The sequence below is a fragment of the Podarcis gaigeae genome (genome assembly GCF_964106915.1).
Source record: "Podarcis gaigeae genome assembly, chromosome: 10".
Taxonomy (NCBI): domain Eukaryota; kingdom Metazoa; phylum Chordata; class Lepidosauria; order Squamata; family Lacertidae; genus Podarcis; species Podarcis gaigeae.
Window position 1 is genome coordinate 33,657,224 of NC_139686.1, and position 26,969 is coordinate 33,684,192.

Sequence of the window (26,969 nt, forward strand, 5' to 3'; positions counted from 1 at the left end):
CATATTTGAGTGTGTTACAAACTGTGTCATACAAACTGGAGAGAAGAGGGTTAACAGAGTTATTTGCCCATGTATAGAATAATCCACATAGGTGAGCTAGTAGCTGGCCTGATAGCAGGCCTATCCTACTGCCTCTTATCAGAAGCTTCTGATGCCTACACTAAGCACCTGGAGAACAACTGCCCACTCCTAACATTTTTTGACCTGTTAGATGCAGTATCTTCTTCTTCTCTATTATTATTATCTTTTCAAAACTAATTACTTTTAGTACTTCAAAGCTGCAACCACATTCTGAAGAAACCACCATTAATGAACACAACAAATAGTCTGAAGCAAAGCTTATGAACTAGGGCTCTAGCTAAGTTGTTCAGCAACTGAATGTATCAAGTACTGTAGCACATTATATCATCAACCTCTCATGTACATGAGAGATTTTAGCAAAATTGGTTTTTCTAAGCAAGCAGCTGGGCAGTTTCTCCTAATTAATTATATTAAAACATTTCCATGATGTTAGTCAACAATTCAAGATATGTACTTGAGTCATAGTTTTATGTCTATGTATTTTACTGCAAATTAGTTCAGATTACCTAGAGAAGTAATGCTTTTCCCTTTCGCAGAACGAGGCACCTACATTATTGCTATACCTGCAAATGAATGAATAACCCATACACCTTATGCACTAATTCTATGGCAAATAGGTTTCATGGTGACATCACTCTTCAAAATGCCCCTTCTCTTGGCAGGAAAGCATTCACTTTCCCTATAGCACCTTCTTTTTCCCATACCATCCTAAAAGAGAAATATTTGATGACTTCTCCAAATCCCAACTTTATGCCTCAATTTTCCCATCAATCAAAAGGGATAAATTCCACATATTATTTATATAAGTGCTCAGGTATACAGCCCACGTGGAATTCAAGTATCCCCCCGTGGTGTACTGGAAAAAAGGGGGGTAGCTCAGCCAGAAGCGCACGAGACTCTTAATCTCAGGGTTGTGGATTTGAATGCCACGTTGGGCAACAGATTCCTGCACTGCGAGGGGTTGGACTAGATGATCCTCATGGTCCCTTTCCAACTCTACAAAACCCAGAAAAAGTAATAGGGCTGGCCATTTGCCTTTTCTACCTGAAGAAACATTCAAGTGTGAGTTTATGGGAAAGACACATGAGTTGAAGAGCATGTATACATTCTGAAAAGATTTAATAATTAAGATATTCTATTATTTTTCCATATAAACAATTGCTTCATTCCAGCAAGACATTACATATTTGCAAATGGAATGAAAACGGTCAATAAGACCATCACCCTACAACTGAATTTGATTACCTTCTGCAGTAACTATGGATAGTAACTCAGACTTGTTCACACTGTGCAGTTCTACTGTTTATACATTACAGCACCTGCGTCAGAATTCTGGTTGGGGGCATACAAAATCTTTATGTAGTATATTTTGGATGTAACTTGCATTGTGATGCTCTGCATACATTCTTCGAATTACATTTTTAGGAGGCATATGCTTCAAGAGAAGTCTCACGTTATGCAACTTTTTAAGAAGTCAGTGACGAGCTAAAGGATACATTGGTTATTTCACAATTATGACTGATGAGAAATGCAGAAGTTGTATGTATTTATTCTTCTAACAAATTAGTCCAGTATGAATTGATTAGGCTCTCCCAAGACATATGGCTCAAAGATGCCAACTTAAACAACATGCACACCTTTTAGTGTGCAATACTTTCTCTTAAAGAAGCCAAGAATAATAATGAAAATACGGAGTTATAAATGCCTTGTTCCAGTCGTTGTGGCCCCTGTACCATACAGTGACAATTCTCTCTTAGAAGAAACTTTCTTTTTTTGGCAAGTCAAGAAAGTTGGTATACAACTAAAAATAGTTACATATGTCTAACTGTCAAACATATCTAAACGGATGAATGTGTTACTTCTGTTTGGGGGATTAGAAACTAAGAACTTCAGAATGATTTAAACCTGGTATAATGTCTTTGACTATCAAACCATATACAGTGGTACCTCGGGTTAAGTACTTAATTCGTTCCGGAGGTCTGTTCTTAACCTGAAGCACCACTTTAGCTAATGGGGCCTCCTGCTGCTACCACGCCACCAGAGCACGATTTCTGTTCTCATCCTGAAGCAAAGTTCTTAACCTGAAGCACGATTTCTGGGTTAGTGGAGTCTGTAACCTGAAGCGTATGTAACCTGAGGTACCACTGTATGAAGCTACTTGAACAAACGATTTCCTAAAACTACATGTTTTATGGGGACTGTATGAATTTGTTGAACCACAAGGAACAAGTACACCAGACATATTTAATAATTTGTTCCGTTGTTATAATTTCAATAAATAAAAAGTCACGTCAATAATCATTTGCTCTTATTATTACTATCACCAAGCTAACATGCCTATGGCCACAAAGGTAGTAGCTAATATGATCTGGATTTATTTATTTTTTTAAAAAAGTTAAACACAGACAGTATTACAGCATGCACATCACCACCACTTCAATCTAAACCAATTTATTAGAAGTCACAAGCAGAACTCTTAAGCCCTTAAGTAGTGAAAGGTATAGGAAGCCAATTACATGCCAATTTCTACAGCCCAGCTCCTGACTGCATTACTTCCTAGGCTTACATTACATACAATATATGTCCTACACTAGCATAGATTTTCCTCCTGAGAAACATGTTTACCTTTAGTACACAGGGTATAGAAATCTGCCAGGAATTACTACCCTAATAAAAAAGTATGTGTGGAGTGGCAGGAGGAGGCGGGGAGAGATACATGAAGGAACCATAACCTCACTTTGAAGGAAGAAAGGAAATGCAGACCATGGAAGAGAAAGCGGTGAAAGGCCTTCAACCTTACTTAATCGGAGCATCCCACAAAACTTAAGGCATGAGGAACTGACTTCTGTATAACGGGAAAGCCGTATGGGAACGTAAGAGGAAATTTTAAAAATCTAGGGAAATTCGAAATGCCCATCACAATAGGGCAAGAGGGGACACTTAACTGCCACCCACTACCAAACACACGTGCTGCTGCTGGAGAGCCTGGATACTCCCCTCCCCACCAACCACCACCTCTTTCAATACTGTGGATGGAAGGAGGAGAACCCTCCTCCTGCTCAGCACCTTATCAGACCCAAAGACTATGAGCGATAGGTTCCTCCTAAACATGCACACGCGAGAAGCGGCGGAGGGGTGGGGATGGGGATGCGAAGGAGGCGCTGCCCCAGAGCCCTCCGCCTCTCTTGACTCCCCAGCCCCCGCCCTGAGCAGCCACAGTGTGGCCTCCGCCTCGCTCGGAGCCCCCTCTCCATCCAGCTGGTCCCCGGCGCGAGCGGCCAGGCGCCGGCAACCCCTCGGACCACCCTTGCGCTCCTGAGGGAGGCGAGCCGGCCCTCGCCGCCGCCGCCGCAGGGGCAGGAGCCGCCCTGGCTGGCCCCAGCCCGCCTTCCCGCCCCTCCGGCCACAGGGAGCCCCGGCGCCGGCCCAGGGTCTGGAGCAGGCGCATGAGGGATGGCCGAGGCCTGCAGGCTCCCCGCGAAGCCTCCGCTCTCTCGTAGCTAGGCAGCCCCGGCTAGCGCTCCCCGAGCCCCGGCTGCTCACTCACCCGCCGCCTCGTCGTCCCTGCTCCACGGCGACCGGCTGTCTGGCGGCGGGGGCGGCGATACCCTCTCGCGCTCCCTTCCTCCCGCTCGCTCGCTCGCTCGGCTTCTGTAGCAGCGGGGAAGGGGTCCGGGCGGCTCCTCCGACGACCTTTATGTGAGAGACGGGTAATCTCCAGGCTCTGCGCGCTCCGCTGCCAGACCGGCCACCATCTTACATTAGGGAGAGACTGCTTGCCTGCCCCGGACGCTGCTCCCAAGGCGCATGCGCACGAGCCGCCGGAGAGGCGGGTGCGGGGGAAAGGAAAAAGGTAGTAGGCGACGCGACGAGAGAGAGAGCATGACGGGAGTTGTAGTCTTTACGGGCGGGGGAGGGAACTAGGGCAGCCGGCGAGCGTGTCCTTCCCTGGGTTCAAAAGGGGATGGGTTAGGCTGCTGACGAGGCGGTCACACTGTCGCCCAGGAAACAGTGATAGCTGTGGCATTTAAACCGGTTTATTCGACACCAGTCAGAGGGACTGAGCTGGTTTAACGTCAGCTAGTGGTTCGTTTGAAATGCTCCCGGTTCGCTTATCCACCCCAGCCCGCTTCCTCCGGCACACATTCCTAGAGAGCGGGAGCCTGCATTTAAGAATCCCTCCCCTTTTCAAAAGGATGCATCAGATTCCGATCATCTTAAGCACGGCCAGAGAGCGGGTCATGGAGGGATGGGGTAGGCAGTGCCATGAAGATTCATGATTCGTCGACTCTGGTCGGCAAAAGCTTATATCACAACAAAACCTGGCACGGTGGCAAACAATATTCTTCCTTGTTCTGCTGTAACACTAACTCAGTTAACCCTCTGGGGATTTCCTAGCGGTAGTAATTCCTGTATGACACACAGATTCACCATTGAGACTTGTTCTCATATGCGCTAATTACAGTGGTACCTCAGGTTAAGTGTACTTAATTCGTTCCGGAGGCCTGTACTTAACCTGAAGCTGTTCTTAAGCTGAAGCACCACTTTAGCTAATGGGGCCTCCTGCTGCCACTGCGCTGTCAGCATGCAATTTCTGTTCTCATCCTGAAGCAAAGTTCTTAACCTGAAGCACTATTTCTGGGTTAGCGGAGTCTGTAACCTGAAGCATATATAACCTGAGGTACCACTGTACTTAAAAATACACACAGTACATTCAAGAGACGGGCTGTCACCCAGGCAGGGCCGTAGCTACGGGGTGGTGAGGTGGGCCCCCGCCAGGGGCGCAGCCGACTGAGGGGCACAAAATCGGCTTATGTCCATAAATATAAATATTGATTATTGCCTCATAAGAAATGGTTTTAAACAAAGGGTGAATTGAATGGGTGGAGTGGGGGGTTGGGGTTGGAGGAGAGGCGGAAAGAAGAGCTAATTTGTCCGTGGCTAGGGGCGCAGTCTGGATGGTTCTGCCAGGGGTGCAATATTACCAATCTCCAGCTCTGCACCCAGGAGATGTTTTAACTGATATTGCTGTGCATTGCTCCCATTACAATATAGTTACCGTACTGCTGATGGGAGCTGGGGCTACATAGCTGGTTATGTTTGCACTGATGTAACTTGCAATTGTTTTACTTCAAGATGCTTGCTGTGATGCATGGCTATTTTATTTTATTTTATTTTCGGTTTGTGTTTATTGTTGCTAAACAACAGTTTTAACTGTGACCAGAGGCAGATGCTCTTGGCGGTTTTTATAAGCACAAGAATATTCAACTGGCTGCTGTAGCCTAAGGAATTTTAATACAGTATAAAGGTAAAGGTACCCCTGACCGTTAGGTCCAGTCGCGGATGACTCTGGGGTTGTGGCACTCATCTCGCTTTACTGGCCGAGTGAGCCGGCGTACAGCTTCCAGGTCATGTGGCCAGCACAACTAAGCCGCTTCTGGCAAACCAGAGCAGTGCACGGAAATGCCATTTACCTTCCCGCCTACTTGCATTTTGACGTGCTCTTGAACTGCTAGGATGGCAGGAGCTGGGACCAAGCAACGGGAGTTCACCCCATCGCGGGGATTCAAACCGCCAACCTTCTGATCAGCAAGCCCTAGGCTCTGTGGTTTAGACCACAGTGCCACCCGCGTCCCTTATCACAGTATAGTGACATTAGGCTGCATGCCTTTAGCATATAATAAATTTTCCCTGTAATGGGTCAGGTACATAGCTTAAGAGTATATTTTTGTCTGGATATATTTTTGTAATTTTTTTGTCCGAGGAGCCTCTTGTGGTTGAGTGCCTTTTACCAGATTCATTTCGTAATGAAATAATCTGGCCACTGTAGTGTATGCAAAGCAGTCTATGTGAATCGGCCCTTGGGCCTGATGGAGAGCCTCCAAGATGGAACAGTTAGACTGCTTATGGGGACAGATAGCCAGCACCATATAAACCTCTGCTAAAATATATTCACTGGCTTCCCATATGCTACCAAGCTGGGTTCAAGACTGTTGTGCTAATATACAAAACCCTGAACAACTTGGGTCCAGTACATGTTAAGAACCACCTGAGTCCTTCGAACCCAACTCAATAATCCAAAGAAGCACTGTTGGTGGTCCCCTGTGTTATAAAGATCCAAATGACCAATTCTAAAAGTTTGGCATTTAGGGTCATTGGTCCTATGCTGTGGAATACGCTTCCAGCAGAGATTTGGCAGGCATCCTCGCATTTGACTTTCAGGCATCTCTTGAAGAACTTTTTATGCTGACACACTTGTACAGCTGTTTAAACATTCTTGATTAGTCAGTCCTTTCAACGATTCTTTTGTATTGTTTCTATAGTGCACCATGTTTTCTTGTATTATATTGTACACTGTCTTGATGTTTTCTGAAAGTTAGCAGTACAGTTGACTCTCAACGTATGTGGGGGTTATGTTCCAGGAATAGCACAAAAAGTCAAAATCGCACATAGTCAAAAACACTCTCCCTGCACCTGTGTATACTTTTCCAAGGCCACACACACTCTTTCAAGGCCGCTGAACGCTCTCCCTGCACCTTCCAGTTCTCTCCCAACGTGAGTGCAATGGTAGGTGGGATTGCTAATGGTTTTTTCCCTGGATGCCCACCTCCTCTGTGATTCCCCCCCCCCCCCAGTGAAGTGCATAAAACTGAATTTGCACAAGACAGAGCTCTGTATCGTCCTTATCTCTCTATATGCCAGGGTCCTCCCCCACCCCGCCCCAGTAGTTGTGTTGCGCAGTTGTCAGTATGCTCACTTGGGCATTGAAGAGAGTGGACCAAGGCAAGAGTTGCTGTCCAGTAGAATGGTAAGCAAAAGTACAAAAACATATGGAAAGTACAAAGTACAAATAAAAGGCTGAAAGCTTATATGCAGGCATAGCGCATTCAGGGCAACATTCAAGGAGGTTGTCATGTCACAAACATGACATCAAGTCAACGTTGTTCCATTGAATTCAACCGGAGTGGTTCAGAAAAGTTACCGGTAAGTGTGAATAGGTTTTCTGCTTTCCAATTTTTGCAAAGAAGCGAGCACAGAAATAGAATCAGACCCTTTAGCAAGTCCCACATAATTGAATGAGACCTATTTCCTAGTAAGGGCATACATGCAGCAGTCTGTCTTACTGAAATAAATGGGATTGCTTCGAAGTAAACATGATTAGAACTGGGCAATCAAATTTACATCATAAGTCTTATACCAGTGTACTCTAAGGACACCTTACATGTTTTAATATGGCTTGATGCTAGATAAATGTACTTAAGTCTGCAACCTTAATGTGTTAAAACAGAGAAGAGTGCACCTATCCTTTTGGGTAATTTATGAGCAGACCTTCTGTTCTGCATTATTGCCTATTATATTTGATCATTCTGGTGGTAAAAGCATAAATTGTTTCTATGGAAAAATAATATTGTGAAAGTATTTAATGCATTTTAAAAGTATCTTAATGTGATGGTAGCAGCTGGAGGTTAACAGTAGTCAATTTCATGTGACCAGTTATTTCTCTGCAGAACAATAACCCAAGCTGTGCAGAATGATTGTAAACAAATGGTATTCTCTCACCTGTGTGTTACTATATTACACTATATTGCTTTACTTGCATCAGAAATCTACTAAAGAGGGATTGAATTTTTAGAGCTATGGGTCTGATGGATGAATGATTTGAACAGGGCAACTTGGATTAACCATGTACACTGGCCAAAAGTCTGAATATCAATTTATAGCCTTAAAAGTTGTACCATCCAGTAGTGGTTTGCATACTGGTATAAAGTGTACAGTATCTGGTACTACAAGGTCAATTCTCTTTTATTTCTATACAGTACATTAAAACTGTTGTATTTGTTTTTCCTCCCTCAAAGGAATGTGTAAATTATCTCCTTGCCATTCTTTGACAAGTCTTTCTTACAGCAATGATAGGAATTAATTGTAAAAAATAATAATTTTAATAGTCTATATTCTTTTTCAAAAAGTTTAAGATTTGTCTACCTATCAAATCCCTTTTCCTTCCCCAAGTTGTTTTAATTGAAGCTATACAAATCTTTATTGTTATTAATGACTAAGTAATACACATGGCTGTCTGAGGATCCTGCACCACATAAGACCATTAAGTCTGGGATCTAAGTTTTACACTCTAAAATTACCTGACTATGCTCCTGATCTTTCTGCTTTATTTGGAGTTTCTGGACCAGTTTCAAAGGCAGCCACCACAATAATCTAACCAGGTTACCAAAACTTGGATAATTGTTTCAAAGTTATCTGTGTTCAGATATGGGTGTGGTTGTTTTATAAAAGATATTCTGTGCCACAGAAGCCACCTATGAATCTAATACATGGGTAGGCAAACTAAGGCCCGGGGGCCGGATCTGGCCCAATCACCTTCTAAATCCAGCCCATGGATGGTCCAAAAATCAGCATGTTTTTACATGAGTAGGATGTGTCCTTTTATTTAAAATGCATATCTGGGTTATTTGTGAGGCATAGGAATTCATTCATTCCCCGCCCCAATATAGTCCGGTAGGGGGCCTCCCTTAGGGACAGTGGACCGGCCCCCTGCTGAAAAAGTTTGCTGACCCCTGATCTAGTAGCACCTCCAAATTATCTATCTGCTCCTTTTGGGGGTGGGTGGGGTGAGGCTTCATTCAAAACCTATTTGGGCCACTTAACTGGACAAATGAACTACTCATAAGCAGCATTTCTGCCTTAGCTGGATTAGAATTACAAGCCTGGTAGATGAAGGGAACGCAGTGGATGTAGCCTACCTTGATTTCAGCAAGGCATTTGACAAGGTGCCCCATGATATTCTTGTAAAGAAGCTGGTAAAATGCGGTCTTGACTATGCTACCACTCAGTGGATTTGTAACTGGCTGACTGACCGAACCCAAAGGGTGCTCATCAATGGTTCCTCTTCATCCTGGAGAAGAGTGACTAGTGGGGTGCCACAGGGTTCTATCTTGGGCCCGGTCTTATTCAACATCTTTATCAACAACTTGGATGATGGACTCAAGGGCATCCTGATCAAATTTGCAGATGACACCAAACTGGGAGGGGTGGCTAACACCCCAGAGGACAGGATCACACTTCAAAATGACCTTGACAGATTAGAGAACTGGGCCAAAACAAACAAGATGAATTTTAACAGGGAGAAATGTAAAGTATTGTACTTGGGCAAAAAAAATATGAGAGGCACCAATACAAGATGGGTGACACCTGGCTTGAGAGCAGTACATGTGAAAAGGATCTAGGAGTCTTGGTTGACCACAAACTTGACATGAGCCAACAGTGTGACGTGGCAGCTAAAAAAGCCAATGCAATTCTGGGCTGCATCAATAGGAGTATAGCATCTAGATCAAGGGAAGTAATACTGCCACTGTATTCTGCTCTGGTCAGACCTCACCTGGAGTACTGTGTCCAGTTCTGGGCACCACAGTTCAAGGAGGACACTGACAAACTGGAACGTGTCCAGAGGAGGGCAACCAAAGTGGTCAAAGGCCTGGAAACGATGCCTTATGAGGAACGGCTAAGGGAGCTGGGCATGTTTAGCCTGGAGAAGAGGAGGTTAAGGGGTGATATGATAGCCATGTTCAAATATATAAAAAGATGTCACATAGAGGAGGGAGAAAGGTTGTTTTCTGCTGCTCCAGAGAAGTGGACACGGAGCAACTACAAGAAAGAAGATTCCACCTAAGCATTAGGAAGAACTTCCTGACAGTAAGAGCTGTTTGACAGTGGAATTTGCTGCCAAGGAGTGTGGTGGAGTCTCCTTCTTTGGAGGTCTTTAAGCAGAGGCTTGACAACCATATGTCAGGAGTGCTCTGATGGTGTTTCCTGCTTGGCAGGGGGTTGGACTCGATGGCCCTTGTGGTCTCTTCCAACTCTATGATTCTAGGTTTCAGTTTATTGTTCCTCATTCAGTCCATTATGAAGTTTAACTACTGGTTTAGAATGTCTACTGGCTCACCTTAATTAGATGAGAAGTAATGTAGAGCTAGATGGTGGTACCTGAGCCCACATCCCCCTCAATGATTCTCATTCGTTTAACTTAGATCAGGGTTTCCCAAACTTGAGTCTCCAGCTGTTTTTAGACTACAACTCCCATCATCAGGATCAGTGGGCAGATGATGGGAACTGTAGTCCAAAACAGCTGAAACTCAAGATTTTTAAAAGCATAGGGGATAAAACAGAACCTTGTGGATCTCCACCTTAACCTTTTGACCCAATGATACTGTATTTCATTTGTAATTGTAATACATTGAAAACCACAGGGAGAAGCTTGGGAGGCTCCTGGAATATATTCTTGAAGATTTTCCCTTGACAGACTACAGGATTCTTTAAATTCCTTTTGAATGAAGTAAGTGCAATAGCACTTGCCCACATTCTTCCTACTCTATCTTTGTCTTTTCCTCCCTCTGTAGTTTCACCCACTCTTCTGGACTGTAATTGCCTAGTGGGCAGAAATTTGTAAATTTTGCCTATGCAACTCTGTAAGGCAGCATAAACATGAATATATAACGTATACCTTTGTATACTTATAACCATGTACAAATAGTACACAATAAAATATTAATTTTAGACACAGTGTATTAAATGGAGTATCCCTAAAGGTAAATGGTGCTTACAAGGTAGGAGAGATTAAGGCTGCAATCCTAAATATACTTACTAGGGCTCAGGCCTCATTTAGCTTATGGGACTACCACTACTGAGTAAAAAAATATATCCATAAGATCACCTTGCACAATAAAAAATCAAATATAAAATAATTTCTATTCACCATCAAACACTCCTGAGTGCTTATATCCCAACTATCCCAGCAATATGGGAGACAAGCATATTAATCATTCTGAACCAGAAGGCAGCTGGTCCATTGATCTTGTAATAGGTTGTCAATTCATGGTCTTTTAGAGACACAAGTAGAACAATGTAAAGAAGAAAAGCGTGCTATGGATTTGCATTAATCTTGTTAAGCCAACATAATAAATAACTCACACAAGAAGGTATGAACACACAGTGAGGTACATAAGGGAACTTTTTTTTTTTTTTTTAGTGTTGTCTAACCTCAGTGCTCAGTGTCAAGTAATCAGCTCAGTATATGAGTTGGCTTTCTTTATAGCAACTTTTTGCTGGGGGGTGTAGGAAATGCACTTTCCATAGCTCAGCATAAAGCAACTATCCTTTTCACAAGTGACAGTGCCTGCCACTCCTCATTCTAAATACAACTGTGAACTGAATAAGTTCTTCCAAGCAACTGAATGTATCACATTAACATTTCCAGTGTTTGTAAATCAAACAACCAATACTGACCAGAAAATCTGTTTGATTTAAAATCTACTATCCCTTCAACTACACTTAGGTAGTATGCTGGAGAGTAACAGTGCAAGCCTATACATTTCTACTAGTAAGAGCCATTAGCTCCAACGAGGCTCAGTCAAGGTAAAATGTACCTTATATACTGAAACCCAGCCTGAAATATACTTGGAGTCGAGTGTGGATTTTGTACTCTTTATTCAGCTCATAGTAGTGAGGAATGTCTGCTTTATATACATTATTTACACAATGGGTCCCAAGTGATTGCCTAATTCCGGGATTCTCCTGTAGGCCAATCAGGTTGCGGATTCACTTCCACCTGGAGTTGGATTGGGTGGCTCCTGCGGACCAATCAGACTGCTGCATTCTGGATCCTATTGTTTCAGGACCAATCGGACAGTGCCAATTCCATAGGGCGAGGCGTCGCATGCTAGCACCACCAGCAGCCTCTTGCCGAAGTGTGCCAGGACCAAGTTTGAGACGAGCAAGCCCTTGACTGCCTGGAATGTGGCCTCCTGGTGCTGGCCCCACACCCAAGGGGCCCACTTGTCCAGGGGTCTGTGTAGGGGCTCCGCTACCGTCGCCTTATGGGGGAGGAAGGCATGGTAAAAGTTCAGTAGTCCCAAGAAGTTCAGTCTTGCCCTTGGGCACTGGGGCATCACAAATGGCCCGTACCTTGTCCCCAGTCGGGTGGATCCCTTCTGCGTCCACCATAAATCCCAGAAAGTCCACCCGAGGCACTCCTAGTAGACACTTTTCCTGCTTCATCTTGAGACCCACCATCTGGAAATGGTGCAGAACGGTGCGGAGGCGGTCCTCAAACTCCTCTGGCGTGGGCCCGGCAATCAACACATAATCGAAGAAGGGGGTGATGCCAGGAATCCCTTTAAGGAGAGAGTCCATTAGATTCTGGAATATGCCTGGTGCCACGCTGACACCAAATTGCAACCGCTTTACTTTGAGCACTCGTCTGTGCGTCACAGTCGTCTGTGCCTCTAATGTGGCCTCATCCACATGCAGCTGTTTATAGGCTTGGGCCAAGTCCAGCTTGCCAAAAAAGTTTGACCCAGCCAGGGTGGCGAGGACATGGCTGACCACTGGCACTGGGTATGCATGGGCCGTGAGGGCCTTGTTTATGGTACATTTGTAGTCTGCAGATGCAGACTGAGCCATTAGGCTTGATGGGTGTGACGATTGGGGTTTCCTGGGGGCATTAGGCACAGGCTCCAGCACTCCTTGCTCCACGAGCTTGTCCAATTCCTCATCTATACGGGGTTTCAGGGCAAACGGGGCCCAGCAGGCCTTGAGCCTCACAGGTCAAGCTGTAGGGCAATGGGGGGGGCCGTATACTGTCCCAATTTCCCATCGAAAACCCTCGGAAATTCCTTGCATATGGCGTCCACATCCACTTGTAAGCTAGTGTGGTTCACCCTGGTGACGGCTAGCCCCAGTGGTCCAAACCATACCAATCCCAGTAAGGTAACGTAGGGCCCCTTGACCACAAGCAAGTCCAGTTGCTGCGCCCGCCCTGAAGGTCCCCACCCCCATTGTGGGGACCTCACATTTCTGGAGGTCCCAGAGGGTGAATGGGGCCAGCCTGAGTTTGGGACCCCCACTAGGGCATAGTTTCTTTAAGGTCCTTGCCGAGATTATGGACAGAGTTGAACCCGTGTCAAGCTCCATGCAGCACGGAGCCCCCTCTATCTGTACCTCTAAATAAATTTTCTCTCTGTTGGGTGGGGCAACTGGTATACCTGGCAGCCCGTGATCTCTGTCGAGTTGCCTTGGTGTGTTGGGCCCCGGGGCCTGGGGTTCTTGGATTGGTCATCTGATGCCTGGCGTCGGGTGGGCTGAGTCCGACACACCTGGGCAATGTGTCCCAATTTTCTACACTGCCTGCACTCTGCATTGCGGAAACAGCAGGTCCTACTCTCGTGACTCTCCCCGCAGCTTGCGCAGTTCCCTCCTTCTCGTTGAGGCAGCTGTGGTCTGTGCACTGCTTGAGTGCGCCGCTGTACTTGGTGCACTTCCTCCCTGTTGGATCCTGAGTAGTCGGCAAGGTCTTCGTGGTGGACCCTCAGTTGGGACGGCAGGCTTGGGCGTGCCTCTTGCGTTGACCTCTCAGCAGCTTCGGTTGCCAGGGCCTCCTCCAGCGCAACCTGGAACGTTAGGTCCTTCTTGGCGTAGAGGCGTCGTTGCAGCTTCTCATCCTTCAGGCCACCAACGAGGCGGTCACGAAGCATGTTCTCCAACTCTGAGAAGTTGCAGAACCGGGCGGCTTGGTGGAGGGAGGTGACAAACCCAGTTATGGTTTCCCCAGGGGCTTGCCGCTTTGCGTAGAAGGCATTTCGAAGAGCTACCACTGAGGGCTCTATCTCTCTGTCAATCCTTGTACGGGCCACCACTGAGGGTTGTGGTGAGAAGTGCCCCTTCAGCCTTTCCATTATTGTTTTGTAAGGAACAGTAGCGACGTCTTCAGGCGCAAGGAGAGCCCGGGCAATTTCGAACGTCTCCTCTCCGCAGACACTGAAGAATATCGCTCTCTTCTTGGCGTCTTCATCACTGGTGACCCCTTTGGCTTCTAGGAGGGAGGTGAAATGGGAGGCGTACGCTTCCCAGTCTCCGGATGCTGGGTTGAACGGCGAGAAGCTGCTTTTGGTTGCCATTCTGAGTTCCTTGGGTCCCGGAGCTAAAGCCTGGATACACGGTGCAAGGCAGCCGTGTGGCAGGTGGCGGTGCTGTGGTGCTCTGTGTGGCAGTCAGCTCAGTGGGATCCCACCTTTGTTGCCAGTGAAATATACTTGGAGTCGCAAAGTGATTTCATGCTCTTTATTCAGCTCATAGTAGTGAGGAATGAAAGTTCCCTCGAAATGTCTGATTTATATACATTATTTACACAATGGGCCCCACGTGATTGGCTAATTCCGGAATTCTCCTGTAGGCCAATCAGGTTGCGGATTCACTTCCATCTGGAGTTGGATTGGGTGGCTCCTGTGGACCAATCAGACTGCTGCATTCTGAATCCTATTATTCTAGGACCAATCAGACTGCTGCAATTTGGACCCTATTCAACTCAGCACATAACACAGCCTTAAAGTGTTATTCTAAAGTCTTATTCTTGAATACTTTTGAAACCTTCCCAAGCTACTTATTTTGGACATGTGCTTGCCTTGCTATATTTAAGCAAAACCACGATTGCTAATTCCGCCCGAAAGCAACCTTGAAATCACACAGGGAATGGAGGCTGCAAAAGATGTTTATTTTTAAATTAAGATAAGTTAACTGAAGAGAACGGCTTTGCCAAATATACGCTCAACTCCCAGAACCGAACGAGTACACTTCATCCTTTCCCGCTACCCACCACGAGGCAGGCTGGGACTACACTTCCCAGCGTCCATTGCTTCTGGGTCCTCACATTCAGGATTAGCCAAGGCAGCCTTACCTGGTTGTCATTGCGTCTGAAGCATTACGTTAGCACAGATTACGACTTTGTTTTGCAGCATAGCAAGAGGAATATCTTCTGTCGTCTGAAGGAGCCTTCTGAGAATCAGCAGCGGGGTCCGTCGAGCCTAAGAAAGTGACGCTTCTATCCCGGCGCTACACTGGACGCCTCTGCTACTCTGGGGGCCTCTCGTCGACGACGGCGCTTTAGGAAACGTCACGTCGTTCCGTTTTTCAAAATGGCCGCGGTGTCGCTCCTGCCTATCGGGGGGGGGGGGGGCTCCGGTCTCCCTCCCTTCGTAGGCTTGTTGGACCGAGGCGCCCAAGAATTCTGTGATACTCCAAACTGGCCCTCATTCAAAATAAAATTAAAAATGAAGCCAAGCAAGGTATGTCAAAGCGGTCTCTTACCAAGACTTAAAATACGTTATGTGGGAGGCCAAGTATTATTACGGAGGCTCCAAGAACAGGAAACGCCTCGGCAAGGGGAGATTTCGAGCCAGTTTATGTGCTGGAAACAAGCTTCTGGGATGCCAAGAACTCGCTCCGACAACAACGTTGGGTAAACACGACTTGTACCCAAGTGAGGGGTTGGAGGGAGCTGCAACCAGCTAAAAGGTTTCCGCCATATTTTAGTATAGTAGATCAAATACTAGCAATTCAGTTTTTGATATGGGAACTATTGCTCCCCCCTCACGTGTTCTGTGCAAATTGCTGGGTTTTTTTTAGACTAATGTTTTGTATTGTGAATTAGATGTTATGAGTGCTTGTTATGAATTTTATGAGGCACTTTAAATTCCAATTTCATTTGGTTGTCTTTCAATTTTTAATCTAGGCCATCTTGGAATAGCATTACTCAATAATTTACTGAAACATTGACTGAAAATGGCACACACACAAAGCTTATTTCTGCAGTCCTTTGAGCTGTGAATTTAACGCTGCCTTTTACTTGGTTTATGCTTATTTTATAATTTTTGGACTACTTTGTTACTCTACTGGATGCATTGAAGTCATCCTGGGAATTTTCCACATTGAAGCATGTTATATACAAGGGTTAAAATAAAGACTATGATTCTAATATTCTCTAAAGTTCACTTATGGATTTAAAATGTGTCCTTCCAACCATGTGGAATAAAAGCAGTACAGTGCTGTACAATCAGTGCAGGGGGCCCAACCCTCAGCAGAGCTTAGACAATGCACTTCTTGAACTTCAGCCACGTGACTCTGCTTCAGCAAGCATCTTAAAGCAGTGGTTGAGTTTATAATTTCTTATTTTTTAAATATATGACTTTTTAAAATGTCATTGAATAGAAATTCTAATGATTAAACAATATATATTTTAAATAAAAAAATCATGTTTACTCAAAAGTCTTCCTGATTTCAGTGGTGCTAACTCCAGCATAATTGGTTATTGGCTAGAAGCCTGAGTGCATTTATTAATTAAGCTGGTTCAGATTCTATATTGAGTGAGTCACAATAGAAAAGCCTTTGCTTTATGGCAAGAAAGAACAAGTGGTTATTTCTGGGGGAACTTTATTTAGGTGCTTTAAAACTCTGTATTAAATTGGTTGATGTGTCATGTCAACATCACACAAAAAATGTAAATTCTTTTAGGTAGTGTGATAGGAATTTTATGGTCTTAGATATATGGCAACGTTCATAACCACATGTACATAGATCAGCACAGGAAAGCCAACCTGGAACCATTTTGTTTCCTAAACTGACCAAATGTTTCTCTGCATGGTCAAAATGGAAAAGCTTCCCCATTGTCTCTTCCTTCACAAATCCTGTCTTAATCTGTGTTTGAATAAGGGTGTGAGCCTTATTACAAAAGACTGCCCAGGCTCCCCAAGAAATCCAATCAAGTAACCTGCCAGACAGGAAATAAACAAAGCGACAGGAGATAAACTGTGACAAGAGAAAAACATTTAAATTTCTGTGATGTAGGTGGGATGTATCTGAGGGGTGGTCTTAGGTTACACCCCTTCTGTGATGTATGCATAATGTTTCTGGGGGTGGTCTTGATCTACAGAATGGGAACTTCAAAAGTCTTTATAAACCCTTGCACAGCATTGTTCTGGGTCCTCTTCCTCTCCTGCGTGTAAGGGGAGCACCCTGTTGCAACAGATCAATAAAGATCAAGCTTACTAGCTGCTTTGCTTCTCAATATTCTCTGGTTGGCCTCTGTTATTTTCTCCTACCAATAGGGAACCTATGTAAGGACTCTATATGGGCTCTTGGATACCCCATAAGGGAAAAGGGCATATTTTTATTTACAACAGTAGCACTATACAATAAAATAAGGGACGCGGGTGGCGCTGTGGTCTAAACCCACAGAGCCTAGGGCTTGCCAGTTGGAAGGTTGGCAGTTCGAATTCTCGCAATGGGATGAGTTCCCATTGTTCAGTCCCAGCTCCTGCCCACCTAGCAGTTCGAAAGCACATCAAGTGCAAATAGATAAATAGAACGGTCAGGGGTACCTTTACCTTTACACAATAAAATAGAAGATTTAAACCAGTGCAAAGTTTATTGGAACTTAAGGTACCTCCCATTTCAGGAGGCTTTCACTGAAAAGCAGTCAAAAACCTGATGGCATTGCCACTTCTCTGGCTGTATAGTTAACTCATATATCCTTTATGACCAATGCTGCTGTTCCAGCCATTATACACTAGCAATATTTATTAGAAAAACACTGGCTCTGCAGTAATCACTTTGCATAGGAACATCAGAAGCAGATGTCCTGCACAACCCTCAGTGGATTACAACAGCATTAAAACCTCCAATCAAGGCTTTGAAGCAGGAACAGCCAAGGCAGAGCGGCTTCACTGGTGCACTTGTAAGCCAAATATCTTGCCATCAAGAAGAGGCTCTATTCAAGTATGTTACCATTTAAGACATGCACATCAACAGCCCTTCTTAAAATGAAGAGCTATATTTATTACCCGATGCTCTGGTAGTCCTAACTTTGCTTTTCTCATTAGTGGTCCACATGTATAGTCTTAGGATGCTGTAGGAATGTTTTTATTGTGTATTGTGATCGTATCTGTGTGTGCCTTTTGCACTGCTGCCCAATGTTCTATATTTTCCACTACAATGCAGTCAAAGACCAAAAACTGAATGGCCATTGTCTATGTTTGCACTCCTATTCAACGCCCAAGAAAGAATTATCTACTTCAAGATGTGAATATCTGCCTCCTTATACAGAAAGTCAACAAAAGTTGTTGAGTTTTGAGATGTCATTCACATCTACAGCAACTTGCATTAGAATTTTGTTCTGTAGAGGAAAAAAAGGCTATAATCCATGTACATTTCTAAGCTAAAAACAAACTCAAGCCACATGTTTTCATGGAAGACAGCAAGATTAAGAAGGGCAGCTAACAAGGTTTGTTTGCTCTCTAAACACTGCAGACTTACTAACCCCGTTATTAGAGTGTTCTGCAAGTACAGTGGCTCACTGAATTTGCCAGGGGTTAAGCAAATAGTTCCAAGATATTCAGAAGGACCCATTGGAGGCAGCCTGAGGGCTATATAGATTCAATTCTTACCCTTGCCCTAGCTTTACTAGTCTTTACTAGTCTTCCTTATCGGTAAATTCAAGCCAGGGCATGAATTTCCTCCACTGTCAGAAACACCTCCATCCAAATGGGGAAAAGGAACAAGAGGGATTCAGTAAAATGAGTGCAAGCTTTCATAACATCATTCCTCTCCACCTCTCAAATCGCTACTGGTTTCTTCTAGACTGAAGTGTTTCAAAGTTTCTTCTTGCATCTGCTTTAAACACAAGGCCTGTCTCATTTCTTCTAGGGTAGCAGATTCTTTTTAGGTTCTTGTACCCAGTTCTGCTAGGTAGAAAGATCAGAACCACCAGTTTGTTGACAGGGCCATGGTATGCAAATATTCTGTGTTGATGACATCATACTGGATGCTCCCACTCATCTTCTACTTCAAAACTAGGGTAAAGTAGAAATAGAAACACAGTATTTCCATTCTGCAGTTGCTTTCTAAGGAGAGAAATGCACACACTGGCTTTTCCAATCTGTTAAATGTCTATCTTGTAGAAGTCTCTCCCTTTGGCTAACTGTTTGTCCACCAGGATAGGAGACCCAGACCAGGCTCACTGATAGATCCCTGCACAGAGAAAGAATATATGTTAGAATTTAGCATATGAAAATCTGGATTATCCATTTAATCTCTCTGAATTCTGAGTTTTTCATTCTGAGGTCACTTAGAGATCTTCACATACCCTTTCCTCACAATTATAAATAGTTGAAAGAATAAGGTCTACATCCTATCACCAAGGATGTGACTACTTTTAGGTAGTGAAAGCATATTTCAAAAGCCTATGTAGAAAGGAGTAGTGTTAAATAGTTACCACTAGTGTGTAGGGGGCTTCCTTCTTCTGCACTTCCTCTGTGGCACTAGAGGTGGAGGGCTCTGCAGAACTTGGGCCTGTTGGGGATGTGTCAATGAAAGTTTCATCAACCACCCGGAAACGGATTTCCTCTCCTGTATCCATATACAGGTCATGGGCTCCTTCTTCAGTCTCATATTCCCAAACCCATACTTGTTCTGCTTCATCACTGGACACAGAGAGAGTTAAGGCAACAGTGCAATACGAAGGCATAGAAATTCAAGTATGAAATCCCTTTTCTTTAAAAAAAAAGAAAAAGTATGAAATCCCTTTTCTGAGATTGGCTCTCACAGCTTTTTAACTAAGTACCATACAAGTAAAATAAGCATGCTAAATTAGATCACTCTCTACAGCAATGGAAAAATTTCTGCTGCAAATTATCCTAAATGCATTCTGGAAAACGCATTTCGCTGTCCCCTTTGCAAGGTTTTCTCACAGAACACAGACCATGCTAGATCTGCTAATAAATGTCTCTTATGTTATGCAGCAAGAAAATTGAATTCAATCCAGCAACTAACCACAGGTCTCAGGATGGAAACAAATAAGACATTTGACTTGAATTGCCGCTTCCCAAACCTTAACTGATCTCTTTCCTATTACTGCCCTTCACACCACTTCCCTCAACCCAACTAATCTTCTTTGGGTTGTATCCAATGTGCAAGTAGAAGGCGACTTTGTGCAATGGCTCTTTTTCTCTTCCCCAACAGTTTCCACAAAGCTTCCCCAGAGAGTCTGGGGGCCCTGTCAAACATTGAAGACTGCGTCCATTCATGGCTACAGAGTTTGTGCCCTGGGAGGTTGCTCAAGATTAGGCGGAGGAATCTTGTTCCCTGCAACCCTGACCTCTTACACCTGCAGCACCAGATGACACAGCTCACAATGTCTGATAATTCCTCTCTAAATAAGCTTTTTTGGGGGGGCAGGGATGAGAGTAAATGAAAGATCCATTGTGAAAGTGTTGGATACACCCAGTTGTTCAAAAATTATATGGCTGCTTTCCTGAGCTGTGGAATAGTGACTTAATGTTAATATTAGTCTAGCATTAAATAACAGACAATCTACTGGAACGTTTTGCAACATACTCATAGGGGTTTTTGCATTAAGTAAAAACAGACTCCATCTGAAGGGAAGTAGCTTTCATATTGTACATCTTTAGACATCCAGCATCATGAAGCTGTTTAGAGGATACAACTTGGCAGGTTGCTGTAGGGATTCTGGAGGAATGATGATGTCATCAAAGAACCCAAGGGAAACTACAAAAAAGAAGTTCAGATTAATAAAGAAGCAAGATGGATGCAATGTGACTCCTAGAATTTAAGCTTTCCCCATGTCATCACCTAGTGGCATGTCCAATAAGGAATCTGAACCTATGTCCAGCATTCTTTACGCTGTACTGTAAATTTAATAAATGCAGAATTGGAATATCCATCAGGACAATAAATGAGAATTTTAAGCCTCAAATATGTTTTTCCAGCTTTCGTTCTAGATTGACTTATTTTTATTTATTTATTTTCCAGAAAAGAACTGAAGTTCAGTTCCTTTGGCAATGTTTTGCTGCTATTAAGGAGTGATTCCAAACATCTTAACCATAGTAACTTCAAACTTTATTAATAGAACAGTCTTTCTTTCTTATCTACTGGTTATCTTGGTATAATATTCCATATACCCACAATATCCCTGTGATTATTAAGTGAATTACTAGTAAAAGTTAAAATTTACCCCGAACTCCTTCCAGACTGCAGCCTTTTATTACTCCAACCAGAATTTCATCCAGAAAGGGGTGAAACACAACATACCGAAAATGCACTGAAAAAGAAAAAAGCAACACAATATGCTGCTTGAACAAGTCATGATTCCCTCCCTCCCTATGGATCGCTAAAATAGCAATCCAATACAGTGGACGCTCGGGTTGCGAACGTGATCCGTGCGGGAAGCACGTCCGCAACCCACAGTGTTGGGTCTGCGCGGGTTGCGATTTGGCACTTCTGCGCATGCGCAGAAACCCAGAAGTAACCCATTCTGGTACTTCTGGGTTCAGCGCGATGCAGAACCCAAAATTGCGCAACCCGAAGTGTCTGTAACCCGAGGTATGACTACTAGCATTTTACTATTTACTAGTTTCTGGAAAAACTTGGATAAATAATGAATGGGCTGAGCAGGCTCAAATACAACCATACAGTGGTGCTCCCATTTCAAGCCAAAACCTCCTAAGTTTCAGTGACTGCTCCTACAATCACCAAAGCAAGTGTGGCAAAATGTTTGTAGTTGTTGTTTAACAGAAGCATAAGGGTTTTGTCTCTTTAAATGTGGGAAGGTGTAAATACTGTAGTAAATGCAGGGCAGAACCCAAAAGACCCAAAACCATGATACTGGCAAAGCATGGGTGAGTGGAGTTGGCACTTGCTTCTGATCTTCTCTACTTGACAAAATCCAGTATCTACACTCAGACATGCACACAGCTGGATGTACAAGTGGAGACACTCATGTTTAGGGGACTAAGAATTTCAAAATTGCCATGATCGCACATCATTAATTGCACTTCTCCATCTCCCCAAAACTGTCTGAGAAATCCTAAGGAAAACTATGCTTTCAATCTAGGCTTCTATGTCATTGCTCTAATGATGTGCATAGCATATCAATCCAGTTTCTGGGCAGCTGTGTCAGCTTTTTGAGATTCTGCAAGCCTGGCAGACTGAAAATAGACTTGTTTTGATCGGTAACTAGAGCAAATAGGACAGTGCTGAGTGAACTGCAGCAGTAGGGGAAATGAAGATTAGAGTGGCCCTGTTTGCACCCAAGTGGTCTTTTAGATTTGTCTTGTCAGGTATTAGATGTACAAGATAAATGAAGGTCAAGACACCAGCAGTTTCTAGAGTGAACAACTGAAATGCACACTGGAAAAAGTCTGTCAGTACCTTTCATTTTCCATAAGAAACTGATGAATAAAAAAATAGCAAAACAAGTCAAGGAAAAGGATAACAAGTGTCATTTATGCAGGAGCATAAAGGTACATATTATGCACACTGCAAGTAATATACTGTCACCATTCCATGACTGATAAATCCATCAGCATTCTAAAGGAGAACATTGTGATAAGTTGAGAATTTAAGACCGGGACCACCAACCTTTTTTGACCAATTGGCACATTTTGAATTTTGAGAGCCCTGTTGGCACTAGTTACAAAATGGCTGCCATGGAGGGACACGGCATAACACAACATGGCTGCCATGTGGTGCGTGGGTAAAACACCCCCGGCAGCCTCATGTTTACTATTGGAAATAAACTATATCTTGCTAGACCTGATAGTTGAGACGCAGCTTTTAAAGGCACAAGAACCCTGCTTTTCCAAATGTGAATCCGAAAACAAAGCCTAAGCCGCATCCGGCACCCACTTACTTGGGATTGTCCCATTGTAAACTTGCTTCCAAAGTTGGCATATACACCGTGGTACTGCAAGCTATTTATACCATGATTTTTAATGTGTGCCTGCACATCAGATCCTACACAGGAGATATGTATAAGCAATAGGCGTGACCAATAAAGTGACCACCTGTCAAAGTGGCTCATGGAGGGCTGGTCACTTCTGGATCTGGTCGTACTGCTGAAGTTGCTCCCCAACCCTGCCATAGGTCAGCCTATCACATTTCTATTTCTCCAGCCTAGATCATCAATATCAATATGTAGAACAAGCCTACCTCCTTGAGAATATTGGCAATAGGTAAGAAAATGTGGTACTGCAGCATACCTAGTGTGTCACCACAACTCTCCTAAGGGATAGCAAGTTCTAAGGATTAAATGAAGTAAAAGGGACTTCCTCTGATTTCTGCCTATGAAGTAGTTCCCAAATGTATTTGCTACAGAAAGTATCTGCTGCTTTACCAGCAAAACGTAGATTCCCACATGAAGAAAATAGAGATCTTAAAGTACTGTAGTGCTGTCTACTCATGTTCATACTGCTTTAGGCACCTCTCAAATTTTGTGGTTGTCAACTCTCCTACCAATCCAAAGCGCTCATATTAAGAAGAATAAGAGGCAAACCTTTTGTATGTGATGCACCATCTCCTGGGAATATGTAGGAATCTTCCAGTTTTGTGATGTCGTAAAGGCAGATGCAGAGGCCAACATTATACACAACCTGTTTGGGGGTGGGGAAGACAAAATCCGGAGAGCAATAAATTCCAGCAACTAGAGGAAAAGTGTTAAGCCTTCCTGAAACAATAAGCCAGAGTTCATGCACAAGGAAAGCTGTGCAGATGAACCAAACTGGTGAATTGATCCAAAATAATTGTTTAGCAGAAAATTATTTATACGTGCCGGCCTCAACTGGCAAAAGCAGTAGAGAAAGATGAGATAATTAAGAAGAAATTTGAGTGTGTTTCCTAAACGGATGCTCTACTTCTAGTTTCTACTTATTTTTTGCCTCCCATTTACTTACACTACATTGCATCTCACTTGGATACTGAATTTAGACTGGTCAAAATCTGGTACAGTTATTTTTCCATAGTTGTGCAAACTACTGTAGCCACTGCAATTACACCAGTTAAGCTATGTGATTTTGCATCATGCCTAGTATTACATGTGACATTATACTCTTTCATAACACTAAGCCACAGATGCTATTTTCAGTCAACAAACTGGTCTATTTCTAAAAATCTTCACATTTACAATAGTTGCCCATTAAAAAACTTTAGTCAGCCGTCATGGCCTACAACACGTAAGCTTTACCTTATTGGCTAACTTCTTATTCAACTCTTCAGTGATAGCATCATTAAGCTTCCTTTCAAACTGCCATGGAGGAATCCGCACAGTATCTGTCATCTCCACTAACACAAACATGGTGGCCAACAAGAGTAAAGTTCCTGAAAGAGGGAAAAAGAAGAGTCAGCAAGACAAATGTTCTTTTCTGCAATGATGGTTGTGACAGCAGGTGGTGACAGGAGGGGGAAAGATGCTGATGTTTCTGTGACTCTGGTGGATCTTGTTCCATTGACCTAATCTGGTGTACATTTCAATTCCTTGTAAAAATCAATGGTTATTAAAGAATTTTGTAACCATTCTGAGCAAGCTAATTTGATTATGAATTACTGTATATCATCAGATTTTACTGTAGTTATTTTAACAGATTTTTTATTTGTCTATTTTCCAACCTTATTTGCTGGAAAATGTCTACTATCTGCAGTGTGCTGAGAAATATACTATTTATCATAAAATTAGCCATGTTTTGTAACTTTAAGATACTTAATACCATTTTCTTAACACATGAACTCAAAAGTGGTATACTAAACAATACTGTCATAATTTAATAGGCTAAAATACATTCAATTATGCTGAGAATTAAAATGGCAAACACAGAACTCATATTTAAAGTACTAGGGCACATAAAAAGCTTTTCTAAAAAGGAAGGTTTTTAAAATATGCTCTAAGCTTATGAAGCATTCAAAAGCTTCTCGGGGAAAAGTTTCACAGGACAGAACCAGAACAGATCGTGTGAATAACATTGATCTTGATTTCAGATCAGGATGTCTTTTTAAGACCAAAATTACAGTAACCACAATAAAAGCCCTGAAGCTAGTGCAGGGGAGGAAAAGAGGGAGTGCGCTGGTTGATCTTGGCTTAATAACCTATTTTATTAAGCAGAATTGTTATGTCCAAACTGGTCCTTGGAATCTCTTAAGATGTAATGACCATCAATTTGATAAGAAAAACATATTTAGGTTAAAAAAAAGAACCACCACCATGGATTTCTGAGGTTAAACATTGGCGTGTTCTGGGTATGCACTCATATCTCACAGGCCCTCACACCAAGTGCATCTATTTTATTTGCCCTGCAACATGCTCAGTTCTAAAACCAGCATGTTTCCATGCTTGAAGTACTGGACTAGGACTGTGGAGCTCTAGGTTCAAATCCTCACTGAGACATACAATTCACCAGATAATCATGGGTTGCCCATTCATTCTTAGCCTATCACCTTCAGTGTTGCTGCGAGCATAAGGGGTGGTGGGAAAGAGGGAAGGCCCATATACCTAAGTCAGATAATGAATACTGTATCTGACTACAGACTGAGCATCGTGCACGTTTGGTTTTCCATTTCGTTGCACAGCACTAATTTGCAGAGTAGCAATCTCGCTGTCGGAAAGCTAGAAACATCTACGGCCTGAACCCATTTACAAAATACACCTTTTGCACGGGACGCGGGTGTTGCTGTGGGTTAAATCACAGAGCCTAGGACTTCCTGGATCAGAAAGTCGGCAGTTCAAATCCCCTCGAGGGGGTGAGCTCCCGTTGCTCGGTCCCTGCTCCTGCCAACCTAGCAGTTCGAAAGAACATCAAAGCGCAAGTAGATAAATAGGTACCGCTCTGGCGGGAAGGTAAACGGTGTTTCCGTGCGCTGCTCTGGTTCGCCAGAAGTGGCTTAGTCATGCTGGCCACATGACCCAGAAGCTGTACGCTGCTCCCTCGGCCAATAAAGCGAGATGAGTGCTGCAACCCCAGAGTCAGTCATGACTGGACCTAATGGTCAGGGGTCCCTTTACCCTTTACACCTTTTGCACTACAGAAGTGTAATCTGCCCGCATTTTCTCATGAAATGAGATGAAGTGCTTAGCACACAAAAACGCTAAGCAGAAGAATGGTGTGCTTGAAGGCTAAGGCTTACACGATCATGTACATGAGGAAGGGAGCCCCCTGAACCATGTGCGTGGCCGGGAGAAGAGCCGTCCTGGCTCTCCAGATCCTCCTCCTCCTCCCTTTCTTCCCCGTCAGAGGGATCCCCAGCACCCGCTAGCGGGCCGAGGCCGACGGAGGAGCGGCGGCCGAGGCCTGAAGGCTCCCCTGCAAGCCTCCGCTCGCTCGCAGCCCCTGCCTTCGCGGCTCCACTCACCCGCCCCGCGATCGCGATCTGACGGCAGCGGCAAGGTGAGCGCTCCTTCTATCAGAAGGCGGAGGGTGGCTGACAACCGCGACCTTACACGGAAGACCAGACACCGTCTCTTGACCACGCGACGCAGACTTTTGCTAGAGGAAAATGCTGTTTTGCTTTTGCCCGACGGCGTTTTATTCCGATTGCGCATGCGCAAGAGCCCATAGGGCGACGGGGAGGAAACAGGAAGCCGCTAGAAGGCGCGTGATGGCGGGTGCAGGCTGCAGGATTGTATAGGAAGAGTCCCATGCGGGAGTATTTTTGTAGCAGGTGCAGTCCCGCTTGTGAAGAGCCGCAGCCAGGATTTTTGTTGGGGGGCGAGCAGAACCTCCATTAGCTATGTATTTTTATTGATTTGGAGAGTGGGCAGCTGCCCCTCCCCGCCCTCCTTCTCTACCCCCATGGCCGTACTTATCCTATATATTTTGGCCGCTGTGAATTTTGTCGTTTGCTGGGGGTCTTTTTGTTTTTTGTACAGTATTGCTATTTAAGTAAACGCGAAACGCGCCGCTGTATACACAAATATTTATAACGGACATAAAAATACATATTCTTTAGTCGTACTTTTATCTATTGCAGCATGCAGCCTCTCTTTGTCTCTACCCTCTTGTGTCAGGTTTTGGGTGACAGCAAGACTTTTGATTGGTTTTGCTGCTTTCCCAGCTGTTCTTCAGAAAAGCTTCCGATGATTCAGCCGTCATCCTTCATACGAAAACACTCACTTCTGGGTTTGCAAGTGTTGGCTGCTTTTCAGCACGCCCCCCCCCCCCCGCCGAATGCAAAACAGCCGCCTCGTGTTCTCTAACGCATTAACATCA

General features: G+C 44.0%; 3 protein-coding genes and 1 long non-coding RNA gene across 18 annotated transcripts in view; 1 reads left to right on the top strand and 3 right to left on the bottom strand.

Annotated features, from left to right (window-relative positions):
- The window catches only part of CNOT4 (CCR4-NOT transcription complex subunit 4), a 54,660-nt gene extending 50,729 nt beyond the window's left edge, over nt 1-3,931 (bottom strand). For 10 of the 13 annotated variants that reach the window (XM_083698622.1, XM_083698621.1, XM_083698627.1 and 7 more), the window contains exon 1: nt 3,629-3,896. The gene's annotated coding sequence lies outside the window, so the exon portion shown is untranslated. Of the gene's footprint in view, nt 1-3,628 lie in introns of all 13 variants that reach the window. The other 3 variants (XM_083698625.1, XM_083698623.1, XM_083698619.1) reach the window with 2 other exon arrangements.
- A 7,678-nt stretch (nt 3,932-11,609) lies between these two features.
- On the bottom strand, nt 11,610-14,093 carry LOC310825338 (uncharacterized protein). Its single transcript, XM_083698768.1, has 2 exons — nt 13,134-14,093; nt 11,610-12,263 (listed from the first exon to the last, which is right to left on the bottom strand). Exons 1-2 carry the CDS (start codon nt 14,043-14,045, stop codon nt 12,225-12,227), a joined length of 951 nt encoding a protein of 316 aa, XP_083554894.1. The 5' UTR covers nt 14,046-14,093; the 3' UTR covers nt 11,610-12,224.
- A 1,007-nt stretch (nt 14,094-15,100) lies between these two features.
- LOC310825385 lies at nt 15,101-17,499 on the top strand. Its single transcript, XR_014555248.1, has 2 exons — nt 15,101-16,434; nt 17,103-17,499. It is a non-coding gene; the product is annotated as an uncharacterized lncRNA (long non-coding RNA).
- On the bottom strand, nt 17,329-26,309 carry POLR3H (RNA polymerase III subunit H). Of its 3 annotated transcripts, none has more exons than XM_083698781.1 (7): nt 26,113-26,309; nt 23,957-24,090; nt 23,270-23,366; nt 20,951-21,037; nt 20,421-20,484; nt 19,193-19,400; nt 17,329-18,948 (listed from the first exon to the last, which is right to left on the bottom strand). In XM_083698781.1, the coding sequence occupies exons 1-7, from the start codon at nt 26,300-26,302 to the stop codon at nt 18,895-18,897; spliced, it is 834 nt and encodes a 277-aa protein (XP_083554907.1). In that variant the 5' UTR covers nt 26,303-26,309; the 3' UTR covers nt 17,329-18,894. The 3 variants fall into 3 exon arrangements, with proteins under 3 accessions (XP_083554907.1, XP_083554906.1, XP_083554908.1); XM_083698780.1 differs by having other exon boundaries at nt 26,089-26,297; XM_083698782.1 differs by lacking the exon at nt 26,113-26,309 and adding an exon at nt 25,888-26,074.
- Between the last annotated feature and the right edge of the window lie 660 nt (nt 26,310-26,969).

What these genes read in the sequence shown, in the direction of transcription:
- POLR3H (XM_083698781.1), bottom strand. Translation starts at nt 26,302, where the DNA reads ATGCGCAATCGGAATAAAACGCCGTCGGGCAAAAGCAAAACAGCATTT. An exon ending in CAGTCTGGAAGGAGTTCGGG is followed by an intron (nt 20,485 to 20,950) that starts GTAAATTTTAAC and finishes TCTTTTTTGTAG; the next exon opens with TTTCCCTTGGGTTCTTTGAT. An exon ending in CTACAGCAACCTGCCAAGTT is followed by an intron (nt 19,401 to 20,420) that starts GTATCCTCTAAA and finishes CTCTGTGTCCAG; the next exon opens with TGATGAAGCAGAACAAGTAT.
- LOC310825338 (XM_083698768.1), bottom strand. Translation starts at nt 14,045, where the DNA reads ATGGCAACCAAAAGCAGCTTCTCGCCGTTCAACCCAGCATCCGGAGAC. An exon ending in CAGAGATCACGGGCTGCCAG is followed by an intron (nt 12,264 to 13,133) that starts GTATACCAGTTG and finishes CTCTCCTTAAAG; the next exon opens with GGATTCCTGGCATCACCCCC.